This window comes from Anser cygnoides, chromosome 23 (genome assembly GCF_040182565.1).
Source record: "Anser cygnoides isolate HZ-2024a breed goose chromosome 23, Taihu_goose_T2T_genome, whole genome shotgun sequence".
NCBI classification, from domain to species: domain Eukaryota; kingdom Metazoa; phylum Chordata; class Aves; order Anseriformes; family Anatidae; genus Anser; species Anser cygnoides.
The window spans coordinates 1,702,439-1,726,450 of NC_089895.1; the positions used below are offsets into that span (position 1 = coordinate 1,702,439).

The following is a 24,012-nucleotide window of genomic DNA, read 5'->3' on the forward strand; positions in this document are numbered from 1 at the left end:
CCCCAGGCCCCTCCTGCTACCCCTTTCTCTGTTGTATAAAGCTAATTTCTTTGGCACTGTCCTGACAAGAGCTTCCAAAGCCTGTAATCGATGCCTCCCCCTCCTTTTTACAAGTTTTTTTTTTTTTTTTTCTTAAATAAATTAGTTCTGACTTCCATTTCTCAGTGCTCTGATGCCTGTCTGGTTTCTGGCAGTAGGTTCTTCAGTGCTGACGGGGGAAGAGGCCGTTTATACCCGGACACCAAACCAGAGATCAGTGCAGGAGGGTGCAGGGCATGGGAGAGCCACGGTTCCCTTCAGCTTTCTGCTGCGTTCAATTTAGGAGGAGGAGGGAGAGCTGCTAAAAGGAAAACCAACCCCAAGGATGCAGCATCTGGGCCCCATGTGGGAGCGGGGACTGCGCAGCAGCTGCTGCCCAGGCCTGGCCACACTCAAGTGCCCCTGTCTGCAGATTGGGTCCCACTCCTGTAGGTAGCACGTGGGGTCTCTGCAGACCTTCGTCGGTTCTGTTGCCACTGGGTGACACTTGATCCAGCGTGTTTCGTGGCCTCCAGGACTACTTCTGGACTGAAGGAGTGCGAGCTTGGACATGGACTTCGTGACTGAGGAGAGAACCCAGGCACCTTGGCTGGAAACCAGTGGGCTGTTTTCAAGGGTGTTTGGATCAAGCATTCCCTGGGCAAGGCAGGCAGAGTCCTTGCAAACCTCCAGTCTGGCCACGCAGTGTCATGCCCTCAGAAACGAGCAGATGATGCTCCCTTTCCTGAAACTAACTGTGAGGAATGGTCCCATCTGTTCCTGGAGGGGCTATGCCATGCTAGTGCCTGGCTCTTACTGCCTTTTATTGCCCCTCTTCTTTGAGGCCCAAGCTCTGTGCAAGTTTGTAGAGCAGCTCTCTGGGTACTGGGGTGGGAGAGGGTTTGCAGAATCTCGGTTAAGGTAGGAATTGCCACAATGAAGGGGATGGGCTGAAAAGGAAAGACCATGGCGAGGATGGAGATAACCTTTTCATCGAGATAAGGTTTTTAGTCTGTGTAGTGTCCTCCTAAGGAAGGGAACTTTGTTGGAGAGCCAGGAGGCAGGAAAAGATGGAGAAACCCATGCTGCCACCAACTGCAGGGAGACCACGGCTGCATGTGAGATTTCAATTGCTGGAGTGGGTGCAGCATCCCCCAGTGCTCCTCACAGGGCTCTGGGAAGCGCCTCTGCCCAGGTGCTCCCCTCCTCAGGGACACAGGCAGGGTGAGGCTGGCAAGGTGGCAGTACCCTCAGTTCACTTGGTGCCACGTGGACCTTTCACTGGTGTATGGTGAAAGTGAGCTGGATTTAGCAAGATCAGTCCTATAAGCTTCAGGAGTTGCAGTTCAGGGTGTTTGGAACATGATGACTTCACCTACTTTTGAAGCAACCTGAGCTTCAGTGGAGGCAAGTGATGGAGGTCTGTTTTGCAGTAAAAAAAAACAAAAAACTTTGAAGGTATGTAGCCCAGCTCTGTCCAAAATCTGCCCTGAGGAGCCATTCAAGGATGGACCAAGAACAGATTGTGGTAACGGAGGTTACTGCATTAAGCACTAGGCTGCCTGGGCACCCTCACTGAGGTCTCAGCCTTCCAGTTCTGTCCACTGTAGCTCACCAGCCCCTTCTCTGCCACACTGGCAGGTGGCTGTTGACAACCTGGTTTTCCTTTCCCCACTAGTTGTACTGGAGAGCAGACCTGGTGGAAACCATGATCTCCTGCAGATGCATCCAGAAACACAGCCCGGGGGGTGGGGGACTAGAGCACAAACAGGCCAACAGAGCTGCTGGAGCAGAGAAGGCTTTTGCAGGGGCAACACTAGGATTTGGACCTCATTTTAAAGCAGTTTTTAAAACATATTTTCCTTTGGTCAATTCAGATTCACTTCCCCGGAAAACACATCCAAACCAAGCGTACAAAACCTGCCACAACACTTAGTTGTGGAGGATGCAGTCCTGATCCAATCTTCTCTGGAGCAAAAGCTCTGGGGTGAAACTGAGATGCTCCTAAGCTTGGGGTGCAGCAGAGCTGAGGAGGAAGCACAGCTTCATGCTATGGCATGACTTCTGCACTGGGCACTTGTGTGGGCCCAGCTGGGATAAATCTGTGCTGCTATATTGATTTTATCCTAGCTGGGAGGCTATTGCAGCGTGGGCTTGGGGTGGGTTTTTTTTTTGTTTGTTTGTTTGTTCCAAGCATAGATGGGATGAGGAAGTGAGGGCTTCCTAGTACAAGCACTATTCTAAAGAAACCTCCTGCTGAGATCAGAGCCTTGCATATGTGGGGACACCTGCAGAGGTGGCCGAGGAAGTTTGGTTCGGAGCATCCAAGGAGAAGGTCCAAGGAAAGCAAAGGAGTGCAGGAGCTGTGCATGGGCTCCCAGGAGAACTTGTCCTCGTATCAGCGAGGGCAGCTGCTTCCAGCATGCTCTAGAGGCCTACCAGTACACTCCAGTGCGCTCCAGAGTGTGCTAAAAACATCCTCCTGCACCCTAGAGGCCTCCCAGGGCTGCTTCCTGTTGTCTACTGCCCCCAGAGGCCTCCTCAAAGGTCTCTAGCACAATCTAGGGCACACTGGAGGACTCCAGTGGCCCTCTGCTCCATTCTAGATCGTCTGCAGGTCTACCAGGGCCACACAGTGACCTTTAGCTCCTGTGGTACTCCCTCACTGGAGTACTCACAGTGGAATACACTGGGAAAGCTGTAGGATACTGTAGAGAGCACTGGAGAGTCCAGTGAGGCTTTTAGGGGGTGCTAGAGTACACTGCAAGGCCCTGCGACGCCTCCAGAAGGTCCTAGAGAGCCAGCAGAACAGCAGGAAAAAGCTCCAAAAATATAATAAACTGTCCCTAACCCTGAAAAAGACTACACCATACGTGCCTACAGCCGCTGTTTTCACATACATACAGGCACAGGGAACTTGGATGATACATTTCCCCTAAACCCTGCTCCATCACTTTACCACCAAGGTTGTAACTTTGATAATATTTGATGTACAGGTGAAGACATAAGGTCACATTCACAGTAAGCCCTGTAATTCTGCAAAAATCATAAGGGTCCTAGAACCGCAGGGCAAACATGCGAAGTAACATCATCTTCCTATCCATAAGCATGCTGTAAAAATTACTCACCTGAAGAAGAGATGTATGCAATAAAGGTACCTACTATTATATAGATTGCTTTACTCTAAAAGATCCTACTAGTTGTTACCTCAAAAAGACGCGCTTACCTCTCTCAACTTGGAAATGCATCAGCCCACAGACTCTGACCCACCTAAAGAACCCTACAACTGGCTGAAGGAAAAACAAAGCACTTACCCCAAAGAGCAGCTTGGGCAGAAAGAGCTCTCTGATGGGACACCTGTGGCTTATACCCCATTAGGCCCACCTGGCACCCAACCAATCACCTGGGAAAGGGAGGGTCAAAGGAAAAAAAAATAAGAAATAAAATAATAATAATAAAAAGAAATCAAGAAGGATGAGCAGCAGCTGTGTTGTTTTTGTTTATCGGGCTTAGCTCAACAGTGTGCAAAGCACAGCACAGAGAACTGGGCTATTTCTAGAAGCAACAATTCCTGTGCTTTTGCTTCAGCTTTGAATATTGAAAGGACAATATGATCAAGCAAGTAACTGAAACGATTTCAACTGGAATTAGCTCAAACCTTTCTTTCCATAGGCAAAAATAATTTAGGAGCATAAGAGATTACACAAAAACAAAACAAAACAAAAAAAACCCACATGTAATAACATGACTCACAGGTGCAATTAGGCACTTGAGTAGGCTATCTGAAAACCAAAAGGCTACACTGATGGGTCAAAACACACTACAAGACACTGAAACGTGGCCTTCTGCTGCACAGACTTAAAAACTAATGTCACACTCACCAAGGCAGTACCCACCCAGTGCCCTCTAGCCCCAACAGAAAGCCTCCTGCTGACCCCCAGTTCCTCTAGGATGCCCAAGAGGCCTCCCAAGGCACTCCAGGATGCCCTAAGAGCCTCCTCTTGAACCCTATAGGCAAAATATGGACTGATCCTGGAATCTTGTGGCCTCTGAAGGCCTCTCAGAGCTCTCTAGCACACTCTCGGGCACACTGCAGGCCTTCTGTAGTCTTCGCCTGCACCCTAGATCCTCCGCAGGTCAACCAGGGCCACCCAGTTCCCACTAGCTCCCTTGGAAAGCCTCCCAGTGACCCCCAGATATCTCTAGGATGCCCTGGAGGCCTCCCAGGGCACTCTAGGCTACCCTACGAACATCCTCTTCAAACCTAGAAGCAAAATAAGGACACTTCCAGGAACCTCATGGCCTCTGGAGGCCTCTCAGGGCTCTCTAGCACACTCTTGGGCACACTGCAGGCCTCCTGTAGTTGTCTCCTGCACCCTAGATCCTCCGCAGGTCAACCAAGGCCACCCAGTTCCCACTAGCTCCCCCAGAATGCCTCCCAGTGACCTCCAGTTTCCTCTAGGATGCCCTAGAGGCCTCCCAGGGCATACGGGGATGCACTACGAGCCTCCTCTTGAACCCTAGAGGCAAAATAAGGACTCTTCCTGGAAGAGATGTTGCTCTGAGGCCAGTCCTAGTCCAGCCTGGTTTCTCACAGAGTGAAATCCTCTTCAAAATGAGAGCATTGTCAAGGCAAGTCAAGACAAAGGGATGAAAATTCATTGAACAAACCTTCCATGACAGATATAATTAAAAGCTGCATGGAGTGGAGGGATTGAGGTTTGCCTTTATTGGGAACAGTCAAACAAGCCAAATAAATGAGTCCTGGGAATGCAGAGGGGTATGTGGTGAAAAAGAGGTGTAAGTTCATGGTGTTTGCTTGTGTGGTTTGCACACTGATGGTCTGGCCAGAAAGGCAGAGGCAAAACAAAAAAGATTTCAGCAGAGGATCCCACAAAGGGACAGGAAAGACAGGAAGGGGAAGGCTTTTACAGTAAGTTTTACCAACTCCATCTCTGCTCACTCTGAGCTGGTCAGAAACTTAATGTACCTTATTCAAGAAAGTTCTGTTTTGTAACAAATCTAATAGAAATGTTTTAGAAGATTCTCTGGGTCTTATCCTTTGCTCCTAGTTGAGCTAAGATTTAGACTTACAAAAAGCATTTATATTTTCCTACCGTTTTCCTACCATTGCAAACAGATAGGCAGGTAAACAGTTTTCATGACAGGTGTAGATGTCCAGCAGAGCAACACATTTATCAAAGTGTATGTCAGTGTTACACAGGTAAGAAATAGAGGAAATGGCCAAGGACAAGCACTCACACTTATGGTCATTTTAAAAAATATTCAAAACTTAGTACTGCATTACCACACCTAGGAGATGCCAGGCTGGGAACTAGGAGGTGGGAACCCCCAAAAGCAGTCGTATTTCAGTCTAGATTGATTTAAATGGCTTGTAAGTAATTCAGTGATTTTCTTAAGAATATTAGTCATTGTGTATGGTGCTGGGAATGCTGACATTACAAAGTTGGGGTTAAAAAGGAAAATACATTACTTTCAATATTTCCAACAGAATTTTCTTACTAATATTAATGAATTGTTGTCTTATTTGGACAAGGCTTTATGTATAGATGAAAACTACTTTTGGCTGAGAAGTATGTCTATAACCCTACCTTAATCATTAATAGCATAACTTTTTTTTTTTTTAATTATTTTTCCTTTGTGCCCTAAGACTACTAATAAATCAAATTATTTCAAGTCTTAGAAACTGAATAAAATCTATGTATCAGTTTGCTTGCTTCTTGGCTATTGGCTTTGCTATCGTTTATTTGTTTTCTTTACAAAAGAGCAGAAATGAATATTCAAATTTCCATCTGTAACTTTGGGTTTACTAATGCATCCTCTCGCAAAAATGTCGGGTTTTTACACATCTCGCCCAGGAGATGGCAGAAGAGTCCTAATGATAACAAATACCAATTATCGCCAGCTGTCATTTTGCCAGATGACAGATGTTAAAGCAGAGGGAAAGAATTAGGGATTTGTTGATGTATGATACAAATGATCAAAACCTTACAGATTTACAACCAAGGCTTTTCACGCTGCCTGTAAATTTATGCCCTCGTGCCATGAATATAGTGATGTGTTGTGGCTTGATTTCATGTCATACGTCCCTCTTGCTGAAGCAAAGTGAAGTCAGTTGTAATACATCAGCTAGGAGCAAAGGATGTTGTAAAGGGCCATCTTGTCAGGAAGATCTTAGGTCAGGAGTGATGTCATGACAGTAGCAGTTTTTATCTTGGCACTCAGACTGCAGACTGGATTCCTCAAAATGAGGCAAAAATAATCATAATAATTCCCAGCCCTTCGATGGTACCAGTCAATCACCACAATGGTAATTATACAGGCAGTAAATGTGTGAAGACCTAAGTGCTCAAGTTTTTTTTTTTTATGACATACAAACACCATCCATCCAGCACATTCCCACTTATTGTTTCTGTAGGCATCCTCCATTGCTAGCCAGTCTGTCATGCAGTGCCAGGGGTGGCAAACCATCGCAGTCATTTTAGAAGTGATACATGACATATTTGTTGGACAAGAGAGTCATTTGCCAGCATCTTTCCCTTTCAAGCGGCATCCATAAAGCCACGCAGACAGGAGAGTCTGGTAAGATGCAGATTTTGAGCCATCTCCCAGGAATGGTCAGAAAAGGAGAAGGGACATTTAGCTATAGAATACAGGTTTACGAAGTACACGCAGTACATTGTATGTGTTTAGCCCTGGTGCATCAAACCCAGGAGACAAACCCTTGCGATCAAATGGATAAAAATTAAAGAGCTGCCCATTCTGGGTCTCCAGTGAGATGGAAGCAGAGCCAAGATGCAGAACACAAGGGAACTCCTTGTCAAAAACAACTTGGAAGACACGCTCTTCCAGGTGATGGAGCTTGATTGTCCGGTATTTCTCAGGGATCAGCTCTTCAACGTGAGGCCCAAACTGCTGCATGACCAGCACCCCACCAGGTCCAACTTTGATCTCATAGAAAGTCAAGTTGGAGTAGGTATAGTAACCAACATAAGGGACTGGACTTGGAGGAGGAGACAAGGTTTTCTCTGCCTCTCTGAATGCAGTCTCCATGGCAGTAATAAGATACTCATATGTCTGAGTTACAATATCTTCACCTTGAGGCCTGGGCCCTGCCATCAGTACAATGAAGCTCAGGCGGAGTTTGGGGATAAGTGAGAAGGTAGCTGAATAACCATCAAGGTCTCCATCCTTCCTAATGACATCATAACCCAATTGCTCATTAATCTCCCAGGGTGTGCCAGTCTTGTTAGCAAAGTATTCAGTGGAGCACTTAAACAGAGGTGTCAGCATTGTCTTCACTGTGTCAGGCTCTAAGAGATGACGGTGATAGGTGCCCAAAAAGACCATTGCCAGCTTGGCAAGGTCAGCAGCTGTGGAGTACATCTGGCCAGAAGGCCTGTACCAGCCGAGGTCATAAAGAGGGGCTGGCTGCTGGCTGCCGTAGAAACCCACAGCCATTTGGGAGCGGATCGGTGGTGTGATGTCGAAGCCAGTGTCCTCCATGCCCAAGCGGTCTAGGATGTTCTCTGAGATCCAGCGCTGGTATTGTCCCTCAGCTGCATGGTCAGCTAGTACATGCGCCATCAGCGAGAAGGCCAAATTGCTGTAGTGGCATCTGAAAAGAAAGGAATATATCTGCATCAGCCTTCCCTCAGTGATGCAGTGTAGGTATGACTTTGTTAAAACAATGGCTAGGTCTCTTTCATCTGGGGAAAGACTGTGATTTTATCAGAGAAGGAGAAAGAAGTGAGAAGGCAGTAACAGAGAAAAAGTGCTAATGTCTTGATTTGTAATTAATTCAGGAACGAGAAATTTCTGACATGAACATCAGCTGAGCTATTTAACTGCTAAGGTTAGAAAGCAGGCCAGAGATAGAAAACGCCAAACAAACAAACAAAAAACCTTTAAGCAAAAACCTATATATTTGCATATCCTGACTTACTGTCTAATAGTTGTTCACAAAAAGAATGTCTTCATTCTTTCCAAGAGCAGAGTCAAGAATTAGACATGCTTACCTTAAAGGTCTCAAAATCCCAGGTGAGCCTCAGGAGATTTAACATGGTGCAACCGCTGAAGGACCTAAGCTATCTTAAGATAGGAAAAGCATCTAAAAAGCACTTAAATGTCTCTAAACCAGTATCCAGCAATGGTGAGAGATTAAAGACATCTAAGTGCTTGAGTCGGTAATATACATAAAGGGCATTAAGACTTTCACTTGAATTAAGTTTAAAGACATGAACGGACAATTTTGTTTCCAAAAAAAATAAATATCAGAAATCGTGTTTTAATGTTTGATATTTTTTAAATGGTGTGAAGATACACCTCACTAAGGTCTATTTGGATCATAAATTTGGAACCACTTCAACTACTTCCAGCTCATCTAGATGAATAAAACCATGATGTGTACATACATATTTTACCTCAGGAATAAATACACATAGGACTAAAAGTTTATGTTGGAAATGGGCTGAAGTTCAGCATTCCCAGAAAAATATATTATCACAAAATGATAGAATAGGTAGTTGGAAGGAACCTATAAGTATCATTGAGTCCAGCTCCTGGCTCTAAATAGGGCCACCCGAAAAACAAACCATATATTTGAGGGCTTTGTCCAAATACTTCTTGAACTCCAGAAGGGTTGGTGCCGTTCGATCGCTGATCTCTAGACAGAAGAGATGAGTGCCTGCCCCTCTGCCCCACTTTGTGAGGAAGCTGCAGGCCACCACGAGGCCTCCCCTCAGTCTCCTCTTCTCTGGGCTGAACAAACCAAGTGACTTCAGCCACTTCTCATACGTCTTGTCCTCTAGACCCTTCGCCATCTTTGCAGCCCTCCTTTGGACACTCTCTAATAGTTTTATGTCCTTCCACAGAACTCAAGGTGAGGCTGCACCAGTGCAGAGCAGAGCTGGACAATCCCTTCCCTTGACTGGCTAGCAATGACATGCGTGATGCACCCCAGCTATGGTTGATCCTTTTGGCTGCCAGGGCACACTACTGACTCCCGATTCAACTTGCTGTTGACGAGAACCCCCAGATACTTTTCTGCAGGGCTGCTCTCCAGCCTCTCGTCCCCTAGTCAGTATATATACCCAGGGTAGTCCTGTCCCCGGTGCAGAGTCCATCAGTTGCTCTTGTTGAATGTCATGCTGTTGGTGACTGCCCAGCCCTCTAATTTGTCAAGATCTCCCTGAAAGGCCTCTCCACCCTCCAGGCAGTCAGCAGCTCCAAATTTAGTATCATCTGCCACCCTTTTATTACACATTTGAGTCCTCTGTGCAGATCACATGTAACAATTTCTTACCCTTCTCGGAAACTAGGACATTTGCAATCTTCCAGTTGACAGAGACCTCTCCAGACTCCCAAGACCATTGAAAAATAATTCAGAGAGGTCTCGTGATGGCATCATTCAGCTTTCTGAGTACCCTGGGATGAATCCCATTGGGCCCCATAGACTCATGCATCCATCTGGAGCAGCAAATTCTGCATATGTTTGGAGTTGGCTGGGAATTTATCGTTTCCACGTCACAGTCCTCCAACTCAGCGCATCTGGGGTCCCAGGGCTTGTCATCGGTGTTGAAGATAGAGGCAAAGAAGGCATTAAGTGCCTCTGCCTTGTCTACATTCTTATTTGTGAGGTGACCATCCTCATCAAGTAATGGTCCAGCGTTTTCTCTGGTCCTCCTTTTGCTGTTAACACACTTTAAAAAGCCCTTTTTGTTGCCCCCCACAGTACTGGCCATCTTCAACTGTAATTGAGCTTTGGTCGCATTAATTTTCTCCATACAAGGTGAACAGAATCTCCATAGTCCTCCTGTGACGCCTGACCTTGTTTCCAGTGTCCATAGACTTTCTTTTTGCGCCTAAGCTCTAGAAAAAAATCCAAGCTCAGCTAAGACAGACTTCTGCCCCTCTTGCTTGACTTCTGACACTTTGGAATTACCTGCTCCTGCTCTTTTAAGAGACGACTCTTAAAAAGTGACCATCACGGATAGATCCCAATACCTTCAAAAGCAGATATCCAGGGGACCTTACACCTACTTCCTTGAGTAGCTTGAAATCTGCTGTACCCGCATTCAGGGTTGATGTTTTGCTGGCAGTTTTCCTTGTATCATCAAAGATTTAAACTCAATTACTTCATGGTCACTGAATGGCCAAGATGGCCACTAATTGCGACCTCAGTCACAAGACCCTCTCTGTTTACAAGCAACAAATTAAGCAGGACACCTTTCCTAGTTGGCTTCCTTAGTACTTATACCAAGAAGTTATCTCCAGTGTGTTTTAGGAATTTCCTGGACCTGTTTGTAACAGCTTTGTGGTATTCCCAGTTAACATCTAGGAAGTTGAGGTCACCCATATGGACAAGGTCAGATGATCTAGAGATATCCCTTAATACCTCATAGAATAATTCATTATCGTCCTCATCCTGGTGTGATAGAAAATTCAGTTTTCCATAGCAATGATTATAAATTTCCTTTCGGAAGAATGATATGTTAGCTGTGAGTATATCCAGGAAGAGTGACACAGAGTTAAAATAAACAATACATGAAGTAATAAGGGGTTCAGATACTGTGAGTGGATGTCCTCATGTATCTTAATGGTGAGCATGATACATAGATACCAATGCAGATAACTTTTCTATCTGGTACTCAAGTCTTAAAAGGTACATATATTCTAACCTCCTACATGATATTGGACAGAACTCTACACAAGGTTGCCACGACCAAACTATTAATTTGTTTTCAGAAAGAGTTTTCTAAGCTTACAGGCTTCATGTGATATAGAATCCTTAATAACCCTAAGCTAATTATTTCTGAATATAATTGAATTCAGAACATATATATTTCAGAATTATGTTTCAGAATATAATTTGAATCACTAAAAATTTTGCAGACTTTGATTTTTTTTAAGTCTAAATCTTTTCCCTTATCCACTGCCCATTAGCTCTTTTTCATAAGTTTGATTGTTTGACTGCAGTTCAGATAACAGAGTTTTAACAGACTACAGAAATTGTTAACAACTGTTAGTAGAATTTATAATAAGAGATGTGCAAATTTCTACAGACATAGCATAACTTTCAGTAAAATCTATGACAGTTTAAATTCACTGGTTTAACTTGCCTGGTCACATGTGAAAATCTGTACCTTTCACACTTTAAGGCTCATTGGACCTAAGTATATTGATTTAATTTGCCCCATCTAGTCTTCTCGCTCAGGCTCTATACTCAATCAAAAAAGAACCTGGCACCTCTAAAAGTAACTCTTTCCAACCTAAGACAAGTGTGTTTGCAGATGGGTAAACTGAATCTCCTTCTAGGAATAGTTGTCTTTTTCTATGGGCCATGGAGTCTATAGGTGAGATTAATGTCAGTATGGAACATGAACCCAAACCAAAAGCCCATCAGTGAATACATCTGACCTGGTTCCAGGATCAGCGACCAAGATATCATCTTTCAGGAGAGCCAGAGCATCTTGTGTATTGCCTTTCCACAGCAGGCTGGTAGATCGCAGCTTCCTGGGCAGACCTGTACCATGGAGAAGAAACATCCCACAATTTGACACCAGTTATGGTCCAATGCTCTGGTTTGGTTGGGAGAGAGTTTATTTTCTTCATTGTAGCTGGTATGGTGCTGTGTTTTGGATTCAACATAAAAATAGTCCCTTCCCTTCCCAACCCAAGAGATTTCCAGCTTTCTTTCTTTTGCCCTTCTAATTCTCTTCTGTGATACAGCTGGGAAAAACACTGGGAATGTGTGGGAAGGGTGAGCAAGTGGCTCTGTGCTGCTTAGCTGTCTGCTGGGGTTAAACCACAATATCCAGGAAATGTTGAATCTGGTGAAGAGCAATCAAAAGGCAAGATTCAATGGCAAGATGGAAACAGTAATGATGCAGATATGAACAAAGCAAATGTGCTGCAAGAACCTGGTTGTGCTGGACTGCAAGCCACAAAATTCAAGTCATAGACCACTGAATCTGGGTAATGTAATTCCTGCCCCAACACTAACTCTGGACCATTACATTCAGCAAAAATACCTTGGTGAATAAAATAGAAACTACCCAGGTGTATTTTGGAAGTGAAGGACATATTGGCTGCCAGGGAAATCCCTGTCTGTATTTCCACATGATTATTCCCTTGCCTATGAAGTTTAAAACAATTTTTAAACAGATCCTTTAAACAGATTTTTGTTCTTTATGCCATTCTACAGAAGACTTGATCTCTGAAAAATTCCATTGCGTGAGCTTGAGATGCAAGACACCAGATGAGAGGGAACTGCAGCAAGGCAGGGAGCTGCAGCCCCAGCACAGTCTACTCCTGTAAGTAGCAGCCAGACTGGCTTTGGGCACTCCTAAGAGCCAGATAGAACCAGGCAGAGTTGGTGCTCCTCAAGACATAATTAGGATGGCTAGAGCAACATCACCATGGCCAGGAGCTGGGCAGCCTTGTGCAAAGGCCTTCCTTTCAGTCTCCTACTGCTACAGGCCACTTTGTGTTTTCTGTCTTTTAAACAGATATATTTCCAGACTTCAGTCTAATTAGTCCTTGGAAACCCCTTATTTGGCTGGCTTCAGGTGATGCTCTGCTCTGTATTGAGGTACTGCAATTTGCCTACAGATTATTTTAATCTCACGTCCTAATTTAGGTTATTTATTCCAATCTGCAATAATGCAAGTTCTACAGAGTTCAATGAAACTGCTGCAGAAGATCTCAGCATGGTGTCTTTGATCAGTGAATTCTGGAATCCCCAAGTCAAGTATTAAAAACTTTATTTCAAGAGGACCTTTATCTCCCGGGTCCTGTGAAATCTTTCCACCTTAACGTTAGATTTTCCCAGGTATGAAAGTAGCAGCAGACTAATAGTCTCCTGCCAGCAAGTACAAAGCTATTAATAGCTCAGGAATCCCAGATCAGAAAGCACACTGACAGCTAAATTTAGCTCAGCAATCTAGGTCTATCTGATCAAAGTAGAAATGTTTGGTGCCACTTTGACCCTCAACTCTACATCTCAGAAAAATAAGAGCACTCCGGGCTGGAGTACAAAAACTGTTATGCAATCTGAGACTGATTTCAGGTCAGGCTACAGCGTTGAAAGAAATATATATTCATCTTGTATGGGAAAAACAATTCCCCTGCCCACAATGCAGCTTGGCCCCTTTCTGAACAGGTGGCCTGGAGGAGTTTCCATTAATCACTTCATGAAGCTCCTGACAGCTTGATTCCAAGGGTCTTTCCTGACCTCTGAGAAGTGCAGAGCCCATACTGGTAAATGGCCTAAAGAGCTGCCTTTTTTATCCCTGACATATGATCTGTTGTCTCTGTGGTCTCTTTCAAGTGGCACAGTGGTCTGCAGACAACAAGCAGGGATCGACAGCAAGCTGGACTCGATGATCTTGAGGTCTCTTCCAACCTAGAAATCTGTGATGCCTCACCTGAGAGCTGGCTGGCCATTCTGCGCAAGGTAACAGGAGATGGCTTAAGTGATGTTGAGCCTTTTTCCAAAAAAATCAGCCCATCTGCTGTATATCTCTGTTCTGATGCCTTGAACCTTCCCAGAGGATTTTTAATGGCAAAGTTCTGGACATAACGTTCCAAAGGGTCATCCAGAGATGTGACTTTCCCTTCTTCCCACATCTTGTACAACATAATGGTTGGAAAGATCTTGGATACACTGGCAATTCTGTTAAGTAACAAACATTTATAGATGTATTGAGAAACCCATGAAACAAAACAACAGATGCTCAGTACGAGCAGTACTCAGTACCAAACTGACCCACTGCCTGTAGACTTACATGCCAATACCTCTATTAATTCAGAACAGAATGGCTAACATGCTGGAAAGTAGGTCAGGTTAATATCCTTAACTCTGGCCTTCATGGTCTGCTATTCAACATTCTGGAGTAGTCTGCACAGGGTGGAGGCTTTTTTGAATATGTTTTGGCAAAAGAACATATTTTAACTGCACTCTTCATTTGAATTGCTTATGCTGAATTATGTGGTTTCTTTTGTTCAGTCTACGTGTCCACTGTGTAAAAGACATGTGGTGCTCATTCTTGTGGTATCTATGATGTTTACATGATTAAATGCAACCCCAGTAGTGCATTGGACTACAGAACTTTCCTCTGCACAGCTTTTGAACCACTCTGCCCCAAGCATGTAGCACTGCATGGGGTTGTTGTGGCCAAAGTGCAGGACCCGTCACTTAGCCATGTTGAACCTCATCCCATCAGCCTCTGCCCATCGACCCAACTTGCTCAGGTCCCTCTGCAGGGCCTTCCCACCCTCTGGCAGATTGACATGTCCCCCCAACTTGGTGTCATCTGCAAACTTACTGAGGGCGCACTAAATTCCCTCATCCAAGTCATCAATAAAGATATTGAAAAGGATGGGCCCCAACAGCGACCCCTGGGGAAAACCACTCGTGACAGAACAGAGTCAAATTTGGAAAAGGTCTTCTGGAACAAATAGCACGAGGTTCTCTATGCAGGGATTGTATTATGATACAGGGAGTGTGTGTGTGTGTGTGTATCTGTTAATCACAGCTACTAAAACTTTTCAAAATTGTTCACTTTGAGGATAACGTTTGATAGCATGCAACCCGTATGTTTCATATATAACACAGTAGAAACAGGTCTCACCTGTAAATAGTATACTCGTTGGGCACCACTGAGGAGGGATCTGAGCCATTCTTCTTTCCAAAGTTGCCCGTCCACAGGACAGTGTCATTGTAGATAACAATGGCAGACATGGCCGGGAGACCAGAGCTATGAATCTTTTGCCGCAGCATCATATCTACCTGGAAAATGATACGAAATGACAAATATCCAAATGAAGAGTCTAATAATGCATATACTCTGTAACAGGCATAGCTAGATGCAGAAAATCAGCCCTACTTACTATCAAGCAACTGAGAGTATACACAGCCTGGTGATTTTTCAAATGTGTTTTGCCAAAAGAATATATTTTATCTGTCCTGTTCCTTTGAATTGCCTATGCTGAATTATGCAGTTTCTTTCTTCAAGTCTACACATCCACTGTTTAGAGGAATGTGGTGCTCATTCTGATAATATCTATGATGTTTATATGATTTTAAAAAATGCTGAAACTCTAAAAATTGCAATTTCTTTCTTCTTAAATTTTATGGTGCACCTGTTATTTACACTAATATATAGGCTCAAATATGTATGAGAAAAAGATCCAGACCTTTCAAATATCCCATGATACTTCACATGCCATCAAACATGCTAGAGCTAAAAGTATTGTTGAAACTACACTCAGAGGAACAGTACTGAACACAGAAGGCTGTGATTGCTTTTTGCTTCCTATTGTTCCAGGGTTATATAGACTTAATCAGCCACTGTGCTCCCCCCACCTCCTACAAAGAGAATGCATTACTCTTTTATGACTTTCTCAAAACTGTCATAGAATCATTAAGTTTGGAAAAGACCTCCAAGATCATCTGTTCCAGCCATCTGCCTACCACCAATATTGCCCACTAAACCAATTCCCTACACAACATGTTCAACCTTTCCTTAAACACCCCCAGGGATAGTGACTCCACCACCTCCCTGGGCAACCCTTTCCAATGCCTGACCACTCTTTCTGAGAAGAAATTTCTCCTAGTTTCCAACTTAAACCTCCCCTAGCACAACAGAATCACAGAACGGTTAAGGTTCAAAACTGGTAGCAAAAGGCTCAGGCACTCCCTGGAGCCGGAGACCTGAACAGCTGCAATTCTGGGGAGGCATTTGGTCTGGGTTTCCACAGTCTTTTTGGCAAGAGCTTTCTGCCTGGCGGACACCATGGCTAGATTTGTTGTCTGCAAGGCAGACATCAGGTGTGATGGTCTCCTGAGAGGGGAGGGATACTCTGCCCATCCTGTTTGCCCTGCCTGAGCAACCTTCTGCTCAAACTGCCATGCCATGCTTTGTGTGCCGCCCTCCCTACAGACTGTCATTGTACAACAGAGCCTCATCAGCTGCCCTCGTGAAGGCTACCAGGTCCTCGTGGCTCCCTCAGCTGCCACGAGAGGCCTTGATGTAGGGAACCCACTGTATGCTGTGATCCCCTGCTCTGCTGCAGACCATGTCTGCCCCAGAGCCAGTCACTCGGTGAGTATGATGTCATCATCACACATAAGTTATCTTTTACATGGAACGGTTAAAGATGAAAGAAATGGCCTTTCTTTCAAGCCCAGTGTTTGAGACAAGAAAGCCCAAGCCCAGTCGTATCCTCAGAACCTCCTCTCTGGATAAGCAGGTAAGGTACACTGACAACCAGCAGTGGAAATTAGCACCAGGAATAGAGGTAGAAAAGCCAGAGCATCCCAGGGAGACGCAAGAGCTCAGACAGGCTTCAATGCTGAGACCAGCTCCTACCACTACTCTGGGGACATCCTACCACATGACACTGAATATCAACATTGAGAACAGTGCTTGCTGCCCTCCCCACCTCAGTTTTAAAAGCACTGTTTGCATTCATGAATTTACAACCCCAGACCTTGGGGAGTCAGTACTAATAATCCCATACACGGTCAGAAAAGAAAAAAGAATGGCTTAGTAGTCAGTGCTGTGGCCTCAGAATTAGGCTGAGCAGGCTCAGTGTTCATGCTCAAGCTATTCCTGTTCTGGCAGTGAGTGAGGCCCTTAGTCAAGGTAAGGCTTGTTATCTCAGGTAAGGCAAGACCTTTAATTTGGGTTCAAGCAATCATAAACCTAGGCAGAACCTGAGATGATCTGAAGACAATCTTTAGGCTATGGTGTCTAAGCCCCTTCCAATATCTATGTCTTCCTATATATTTAGTAATGAGGTTCTTTGTGCTTTATTTAATTTACAAAATAGGAATAGTTTCACTAGTCTGTTTCAAAGAAGTTATGAAGTGTTTGGATACTTTATTTCTGAGGAGGATATAGAAGGAAGGTTTGGTGACTCATGGTCACTTGGTGTCCTACAACCTCTCTGACTTCTAATTGAATAATAAAATACCTCTCTACAATAACATCAGAGACAACAATAGAGACTTTATAAAATTGAATGTGAAGTGATAGCAATTGAAATTCAGTGTAGACAAACTGATGTGCATGTAGGAAAACAACCCTAACCACACATACACAGAGATGGGCAATGAGCTGATTGTGGGCACTTGGGAACAAGACCTTGGGTCTATGATGGATGTTCCTATGAAAACATTTGCTCAGTGCTCTGTGACAGAAAACGAGATAAAGCAAATATTAGCTATTATTAGAGATGCAACAAAAAATAGAACAGAAAACAGTACTTTGTCATTGTATAAATCCCTGATCCAATTGCACCTTGAATGCTGTCTAGGGTTCTGATTTCCTGCATCTCCACAAGAGTATGCTAGAACTGGAAAGTACTCAAAGAAGAATGAAGACACCAATCACAGCTGTGGGACAGCTTCCTCACTATGACTAATTAAGCTAGGACTCTGCAGCCTGGAAAAAGAGACAAATGGAAGACTATATCATATAATCAGGGTCTACAGAATCAGGCGTGTCCTGTCAAAGCATGGTTGTCCTTACACTTCATACAGTCAAGGAAATGCTACATTATTTCCTCATTTCAAATAGAGCCTACTAGAATTTCAAACAGCACTACAATGTCAGAGAAAACATATCATACTGAGAAAAAACAGGTCTCTCCTTCATTCAGATGCAGGTTTCCTTCCCCTTCCCTACCCCCTTCCTCTTCCCCTTTCCCTTTTCCTCCACTCCTTTTCTGAAGTTAGCTACAAGAGCTTTTTGATTTTTAAATGGTGGCATGTAAGAAAGCCAGTACAGCAATAAAATCAGGAAGTGATGGTCACTGGCTAATAGGCACTAGTTACATGAGTCAGCTGCTTCCCAGGACATGAATGATGCCTTGACAAGATGCCAAGAACAAGAGCAGCTATCATTTCTGCTGATGGATGCTCACCAGAACTTCTGATGGACAAGTAATAATATCAATTCATCATAACTTATTATTTGGTTAAGTTAACTGCCTATGGACCTGTTCTGTATGGTCAGTGAAGGAGTTTTATATACCCATTTGTAGATTCATGTGATATACATTTTCTCTGTCCCCTACCTCCTTCCTCAGTGATGCTCAGGGGCAAAATACATAGTGGCTCCTATGTACCCTTCAGAACAACAGTCATGAAATATGTCTCCCCCAGTTCCCTTCTCCTCACAGACCTTCTCCAATGCATCCTTCAGAATGGGGATTGGGTGGTCCAGTGGTACTGGTTCCGGATAGCGGGGGCACATCTGCACAGCTTCTGATCTTACTTCCATCACAGACGGGTCTGGAAAACAGTTCACAGATAGTACACATGACTTGAATAGACATACCGAAAATCATAGAATCATTGAGAATCTCTAACCTCATCCGACAGTCGGCACTAGCTTTATTGACTGCATTGTCCAAAGCTGAAAGACACTTCTACACAGAAAAAGAGAATCTGGAATTGTTTCTATCTTGGATACTACAGGACGTGAAAAGATCATTGTGCTCTGTTATTGCTCATTCCAATGTGATATATATAGTACATGGAACAAACAGGATCTGCAAAAGGCTGCAACTGACTCTGTAACCTGGAAGAGTAAGAGGCTGGGTCTACAAAACACTGTGGAGGCTATTTGTTACTGGATTTAGAAGCAGTAAAAGTGCCATGTCACTGTCTAGAGCTGGGTCTGTGTTTGGGTTCAGGAGGACAGTGTTGTCCCATGCATATTTTAACCTCAGAAAGTGGTAGAAGTGAATTGTAAGTGCCACCCAAAATTGAATACAATTTCAATGGTTAATAGAATACATTTGTATCAACTAGTGTATTTGCTGTCTTCTGAATTAACTGTATCCTGCATGGTCCAGAGACATATCTTAAATTTGAGGGGGCAAGCAAAGATCTTTTTATTCAGTGTAGCATGTAGTATGAACTTGGGACTTAACCAGTTCAAAGATCTAAGATCAGAGGAATAGGATAGGAAGCAAATCCATCAGATGAACTACATGGTAAGGTGTGAAACAGAATCCATTCTAAATTGGAGTAATGTTTATATTAAGATGCCAAAAAAAAAGGGGGGGGGGGAAGGCATGTGAAATAAAATGTCTTTTCCTTGGTATATCACTTAATCTACGTTGAAGTCAGAAGTATTGGCAAATCCATCCATGAGCTAGATTTTCTTCTGATCATGAGCTCCTCTGGACACCAGAAGAGTTAAATAGCATCCCATCAACCCAATTTTCTGTTCTTGCACCAATTAGCATGTGGTAAATCTGGGTGCTGTCAGCTCTTTGGGAAAAAATGTCCACAGTGAAAAAGGCCTTTTATTGGTCAGGTTTAAAGCTGTTTACTCACTGGGATCCACCCTGGGGAGGCTGTACTGCCACAGGAAGCAGCCTGTCATAGCTACAGACAGCAGAAAGAAGAAGATGGCCAACACATGAATCCATTTCACTTCCATAACAATGAACTTGAGGAGGCCCCGGCTGCTGGATGCCTGCTGTAAGCAGAAAAGATATCATTTCAGAGTAAAAGAGAGAGGAAAATGGTCTCTCATGCATGCCAGTGAGGTGAAAGAGGCACACTACATCAAACAATAACACTACTGCAGGGACATGGACTAATCCCAGTACTCTTGTGACACCTAGCTGGGCATTCTAGACCACATTGTAATTATTGTAATCTGTAATTAGAACCAGAGGTGACAACTTGTCTCTCACTGAGCTTTTCAAGACATTACCCTCCTCACCTTTTTGGCCTTACTGATTCTCATAGAAGAACACCCCCCACACACCAGCTGATAAATTGCCTTTTTCCATTCCTGCAGGTGAATTTCATCAGCCCAGACTGGCAGTATTATTTTTCAGAGCTCTCATTTCATACCTTCTCAACCACCGCGACTTATTCCTGGATATCTATTCCACCCCACCCCCAGCCCCGTTTTTGCAGAGTCCAGCATCTGTTCTTGGCAGCCACCAGCCAGATACAGCTTTTATAAAAGAATGATATATATTTCACCACGTACCGTGAATGATAGAACTTTTTGACTTTCTATTTTGCATGTGTAATTCCCTTTATATCATTTATATTCCTTAATCTTGACATCTTCAAATGTCATGTTTTGGAAAAATGGCTAATATTTTAGGTTGATGCAGATCTCACAATACTGGAGACCATCAAGGTTGGGGAGACCACCATATAAATGTTAAAGAAAAACAGTGAACAGATGACAAGTGATTAGGTCTTTAAGCATGAACTCTGCTCTTTCACTTACTGTAAGAAATCAATAGGTTGCGTTTGAAAACTTGGTGATTAATGTTATATAACAAATGGCCTGCCATTTACGTCCAATACTTTTTTTTTTTTTTGTGTGAATTACAGGATAGTTCATGCAAGAGTTTCTGCAGTCAACTGAGCCTTGTCACTTACAACAAGGTAAACTGTAGAGCCACTGCCAGACTTGCACATGGCTTTGTGGCTCTGTAAGGATCCTTCTGGGGGATCTAGACCCTGATGAAACTCTGGGTTGCAGTTTTGGGTTGCAAATGTGGCATACTTTCTGTACAAGAACAGAAGGATGCCACAGTTACTTCTGAAGGCCCTTAGCCAATTCAGGCATTATTACATACATTTTGAAGGTGCAACGTACTCCAGGTTCTTCCATAACATCATCAAGACTTCAAGGATGGCTTAAGACTATACAGGTTCCTGCAGACCCACTCAGCTGATAGACCCACTCAAGCCTTAGCCTGACACAGCACACATGCAGTCCATATTCTAGATACCAGGCTAAGTCACATATGTTCCTAGACAGAGGAATCTGTTTGGACACCAAAAAGAGCTTCGCTTAGATATAAACAATCTAAAACAGTTGGAACTAGGTCCTGTCCAACCCAAGCTGTTCTACAATTCATAGAGTGCCTTATCAGGCTCTGAGGAGAAGCCTGCATAATGATATCTCCTTAACCATCCTCACACTGACAGGCTTCAGTTTATGTTGGAGGATGTTTCCTAGAGCTGCAATGAGACGCTGCTTTCCTGCAGTAAGGAGTTGGATAAAACCCTCTTTCCCCTGGAGGAGTCGTGGGGTGATTTCCTTGAATTTATCTCCATCAAAATAAGGTGATTTCACCACCAATCTGCAGTTTCTCAGATGATTTTTCTGCCTTTTTCCCTGCTTCACTGAGAAATCCTGATTTCTGGGTCTAAGAGCACGAAAGGAAAAGATTTTCTGATACATACCTCATCTCACAAACGGCAGGCTCCCCAGACCACTAACTGAGGGCCCAAAGATACTGACATTGAACTCTCATCCATTAGTCTAAACTCTTTTTTTTTTTTTTTCCTCCTTGTGGATGAAATGCTATGAAACCATGGCAATACTATGAAATTACAGGCATGGATATCTCTTCTGTCCACGGGGCACCAAATACACAAAAGTGCAACTCTAGGTGTGAGGTTCATCATCCTGGGAGGAAGAACTACTTTCCCAGCCATCTTTCAGGAAAAAATATTCTTACTGCTTTTTCCCTGTACCTGTAAGACAGGCAGACAAAAAGGTGGATAGATACCTGCAAAGAGACTCTTCACATTTCCCACTCCAAGATCTGTCTGATCTCACCTCTCTTTTAATTTTTTTTTTTTTTCCATCTCACATACATTGCTCAATGATCTGCATTGCTAATCGCATAACCACAACAAGGCAGGGCGAGTGAGGGTACCAAGCACTTAGACACATGCAAATGAATTCAAATACATATGGAAACAAGATCACCCAGCTTCTCAAAGTTAAGTTTGGTGCATGCTCCATTTTTTTCCCTGAGCTCTGAAAACTTATGATGGAGGGGAAGGAATGGGAGTTGCACACAGACTCAGCTATACAGTAACTGCCCTCTCCCCATGCTCATCTAGTCCCAGCACATACCATCACCAGAAGCTCTCTCAGTCCCAGAGGATGTTGTCGGGCATCTCAGTGTGTGTGTGCCATAACAAATCCAGACTGTCTGATCTCAGCCCCAGTAGAGGTGAAGCAGAGCTCCTTGCCATGCTCCTAAATGCAGTTGCTTGTCAGACAGGCACTGCTCAGTTACTCCAGCTGAAGTAGCCTTTGCTCCATGATGTTTCTGCTCCAGGTTTACCTGTCCATTTGACCCATTCAGACCCTCCAGAAAGTGCTGCTGATCTCCCCTGGGCAAGGAGATTAAGCAACAGGGACAGAATGGAATTTGCTCTCAGAAAAGTGCCTGAGAGAGATTGAATGTTAATTCTCTCTAATGCTTCCCTGCCATGTGTGTGAGTCACAGCTGAAACCATGAGGGCTTCACAATCTATTTATAGCAGCTTCATCTCCTTCGGGCAGAACAGGAAGCGATTAACTCATGAGATGGACAGCCCCTGACTTGCTCCAGCCAGCAGTCCCCGGGCAGGCTTGGGAGGGGGCAGGCTGAGCTGTTTGCAGGAAAGGGAGGTAGAGAAGCTTAAGCCAGGAGCTCAGGTGCTCTCTGGACTTAACGCTGAACAGTATTCTATAGTTCCCCTGCAGTGATAAACAAGAGAGTCATGTCCAGCTAACAGGCTTACTAGATGTAGATGTGGCTGGTGTTTTCCTTCCCGTTAGCTGCTGGAGACTCTGAAGGAGAGCGGAATATTGTGATTTGCGTGAGGTAAGCCTTACCCGCAGCTGTAACCCATCCATGGCTGTTGAGAATTCTCTTCTCATCCCCTGTGCTGTCCGTCTCCACAAACAAAAGACTCATAAAACCCTGTGATGAAGGGAAAATAAAGGTTAGTGCAGTGTAAAAAAAAAAAATAAAATAAAATAAAAAGGAGTTGGAACCAGGAGGAAAGCCCCATCAAGGAAAGCCCAGTCAAGGAAAGCTCTTCTGCTAGCACAGAGTAACAAAGCAGGATCAGCAGAGCGACAGGGAGGGACTGGTTTTGGATAGGGATATAAACCAAAGCCCAGTCCACAGTAATGCCTTCTCTCTCTCTAGCTCTTGTTTGGCAGGATCTTGAATTCAGTGCAAGAGCTGGACTCAAGCTCTGTGACTCGCCAGTAGCAAAACCATCCTCATCCCACCTCCCAAACACAATGAATTGGAGCTTTGAGACCTTTAGGGCTGACACAATTCCTTTGTGCCTGCTCAGCAGGGTCCTTTCAGTGCTCTCTCCACCTTCTCAGCCATGCTTCCTCTTACAGTCCCTGAAGACCTGAAGCCCCTACTTAGTTTTGGGAATCACAAACACAGACAAGAAACTGTATCACAGATTTGGAAGTGCTGCGATAATAGCATGGCTGTCGCCCCCCACAAGCTCCCTCTTGCCTTGATACCTGTCAGCAGCAATTCAATAGGCAAAACCCCCCATGTCAGAGCTCTTACCAATCTTGCTGCTGTCCTCTGGGTTCCAATGATGATGAATTTGGAGTTCCAGATGTTAAGAGCATCTGAAGCACTAATCCCAACAATCAGCCTCCCTGAACACAGATTATTTATTGGCCATGCCTCACCCCTCCTCAAGCAATGCAGCATCTGTCCAGGGATGCAGCCAAAAGGGAGTATTACTGGTGATTTCATGGCTCAAACAACACAGCAGAGTGGAAAACAGGGGACTGCAAAAGCGGGAGGGGTTACTCACTGTAAGCTGTAAATATTCATAATGCACTGCCATTATCACGTAAAAGTACATTACAAATGCTCTCTGAAGAGGAGGGAATGATCATGCTCTCATTTATGTACCAAATCTATGTCAGGAATAACCTCATGGGTCTTGTCATCCTGTTGTTTTCCTCTGATGTTCATAGATGAGGATATTCTCTTCAATACCATCACTTCATTTCAGTATCTCTGATGGTGGTCCAGCCTCTGATGGTGCTCAAAATACTCAAGTGGAGCCTATTCAGCTCTGTGCCTGTGCCCCAGATTTTTTCCCAAGTTTTTCTGAACAGGGCTGCAGACAACCTCCTCACTAATTGG

The 24,012-nt window shown here is 44.1% G+C and overlaps 1 protein-coding gene across 3 annotated transcripts; it reads right to left on the bottom strand.

The window, feature by feature from the left end:
- Positions 1-5,205: 5,205 nt before the first annotated feature.
- On the bottom strand, positions 5,206-23,664 carry LACTBL1 (lactamase beta like 1). Of its 3 annotated transcripts, XM_048048735.2 has the most exons (8): positions 23,419-23,664; positions 22,713-22,800; positions 19,394-19,538; positions 18,231-18,340; positions 14,673-14,830; positions 13,467-13,714; positions 11,458-11,563; positions 5,206-7,657 (listed from the first exon to the last, which is right to left on the bottom strand). In XM_048048735.2, exons 2-8 carry the CDS (start codon positions 22,755-22,757, stop codon positions 6,679-6,681), a joined length of 1,791 nt encoding a protein of 596 aa, XP_047904692.2. In that variant the 5' UTR covers positions 22,758-22,800; positions 23,419-23,664; the 3' UTR covers positions 5,206-6,678. The 3 variants fall into 3 exon arrangements, with proteins under 3 accessions (XP_047904692.2, XP_047904693.2, XP_047904694.2); XM_048048736.2 differs by lacking the exon at positions 23,419-23,664 and having other exon boundaries at positions 22,713-22,818; XM_048048737.2 differs by lacking the exons at positions 22,713-22,800; positions 23,419-23,664 and adding an exon at positions 21,963-22,673.
- Positions 23,665-24,012: the final 348 nt, after the last annotated feature.

Excerpts from the sequence above, each read along its gene's own strand:
- LACTBL1 (XM_048048735.2), bottom strand. The coding sequence starts at position 22,757 with ATGAGAAGAGAATTCTCAACAGCCATGGATGGGTTACAGCTGCGG. Across the intron at positions 13,715-14,672 it reads AACGAGTATACTATTTACAG|AATTGCCAGTGTATCCAAGA; the intron begins GTGAGACCTGTT and ends GTTACTTAACAG. Across the intron at positions 11,564-13,466 it reads AATGGCCAGCCAGCTCTCAG|GTCTGCCCAGGAAGCTGCGA; the intron begins GTGAGGCATCAC and ends TCCATGGTACAG.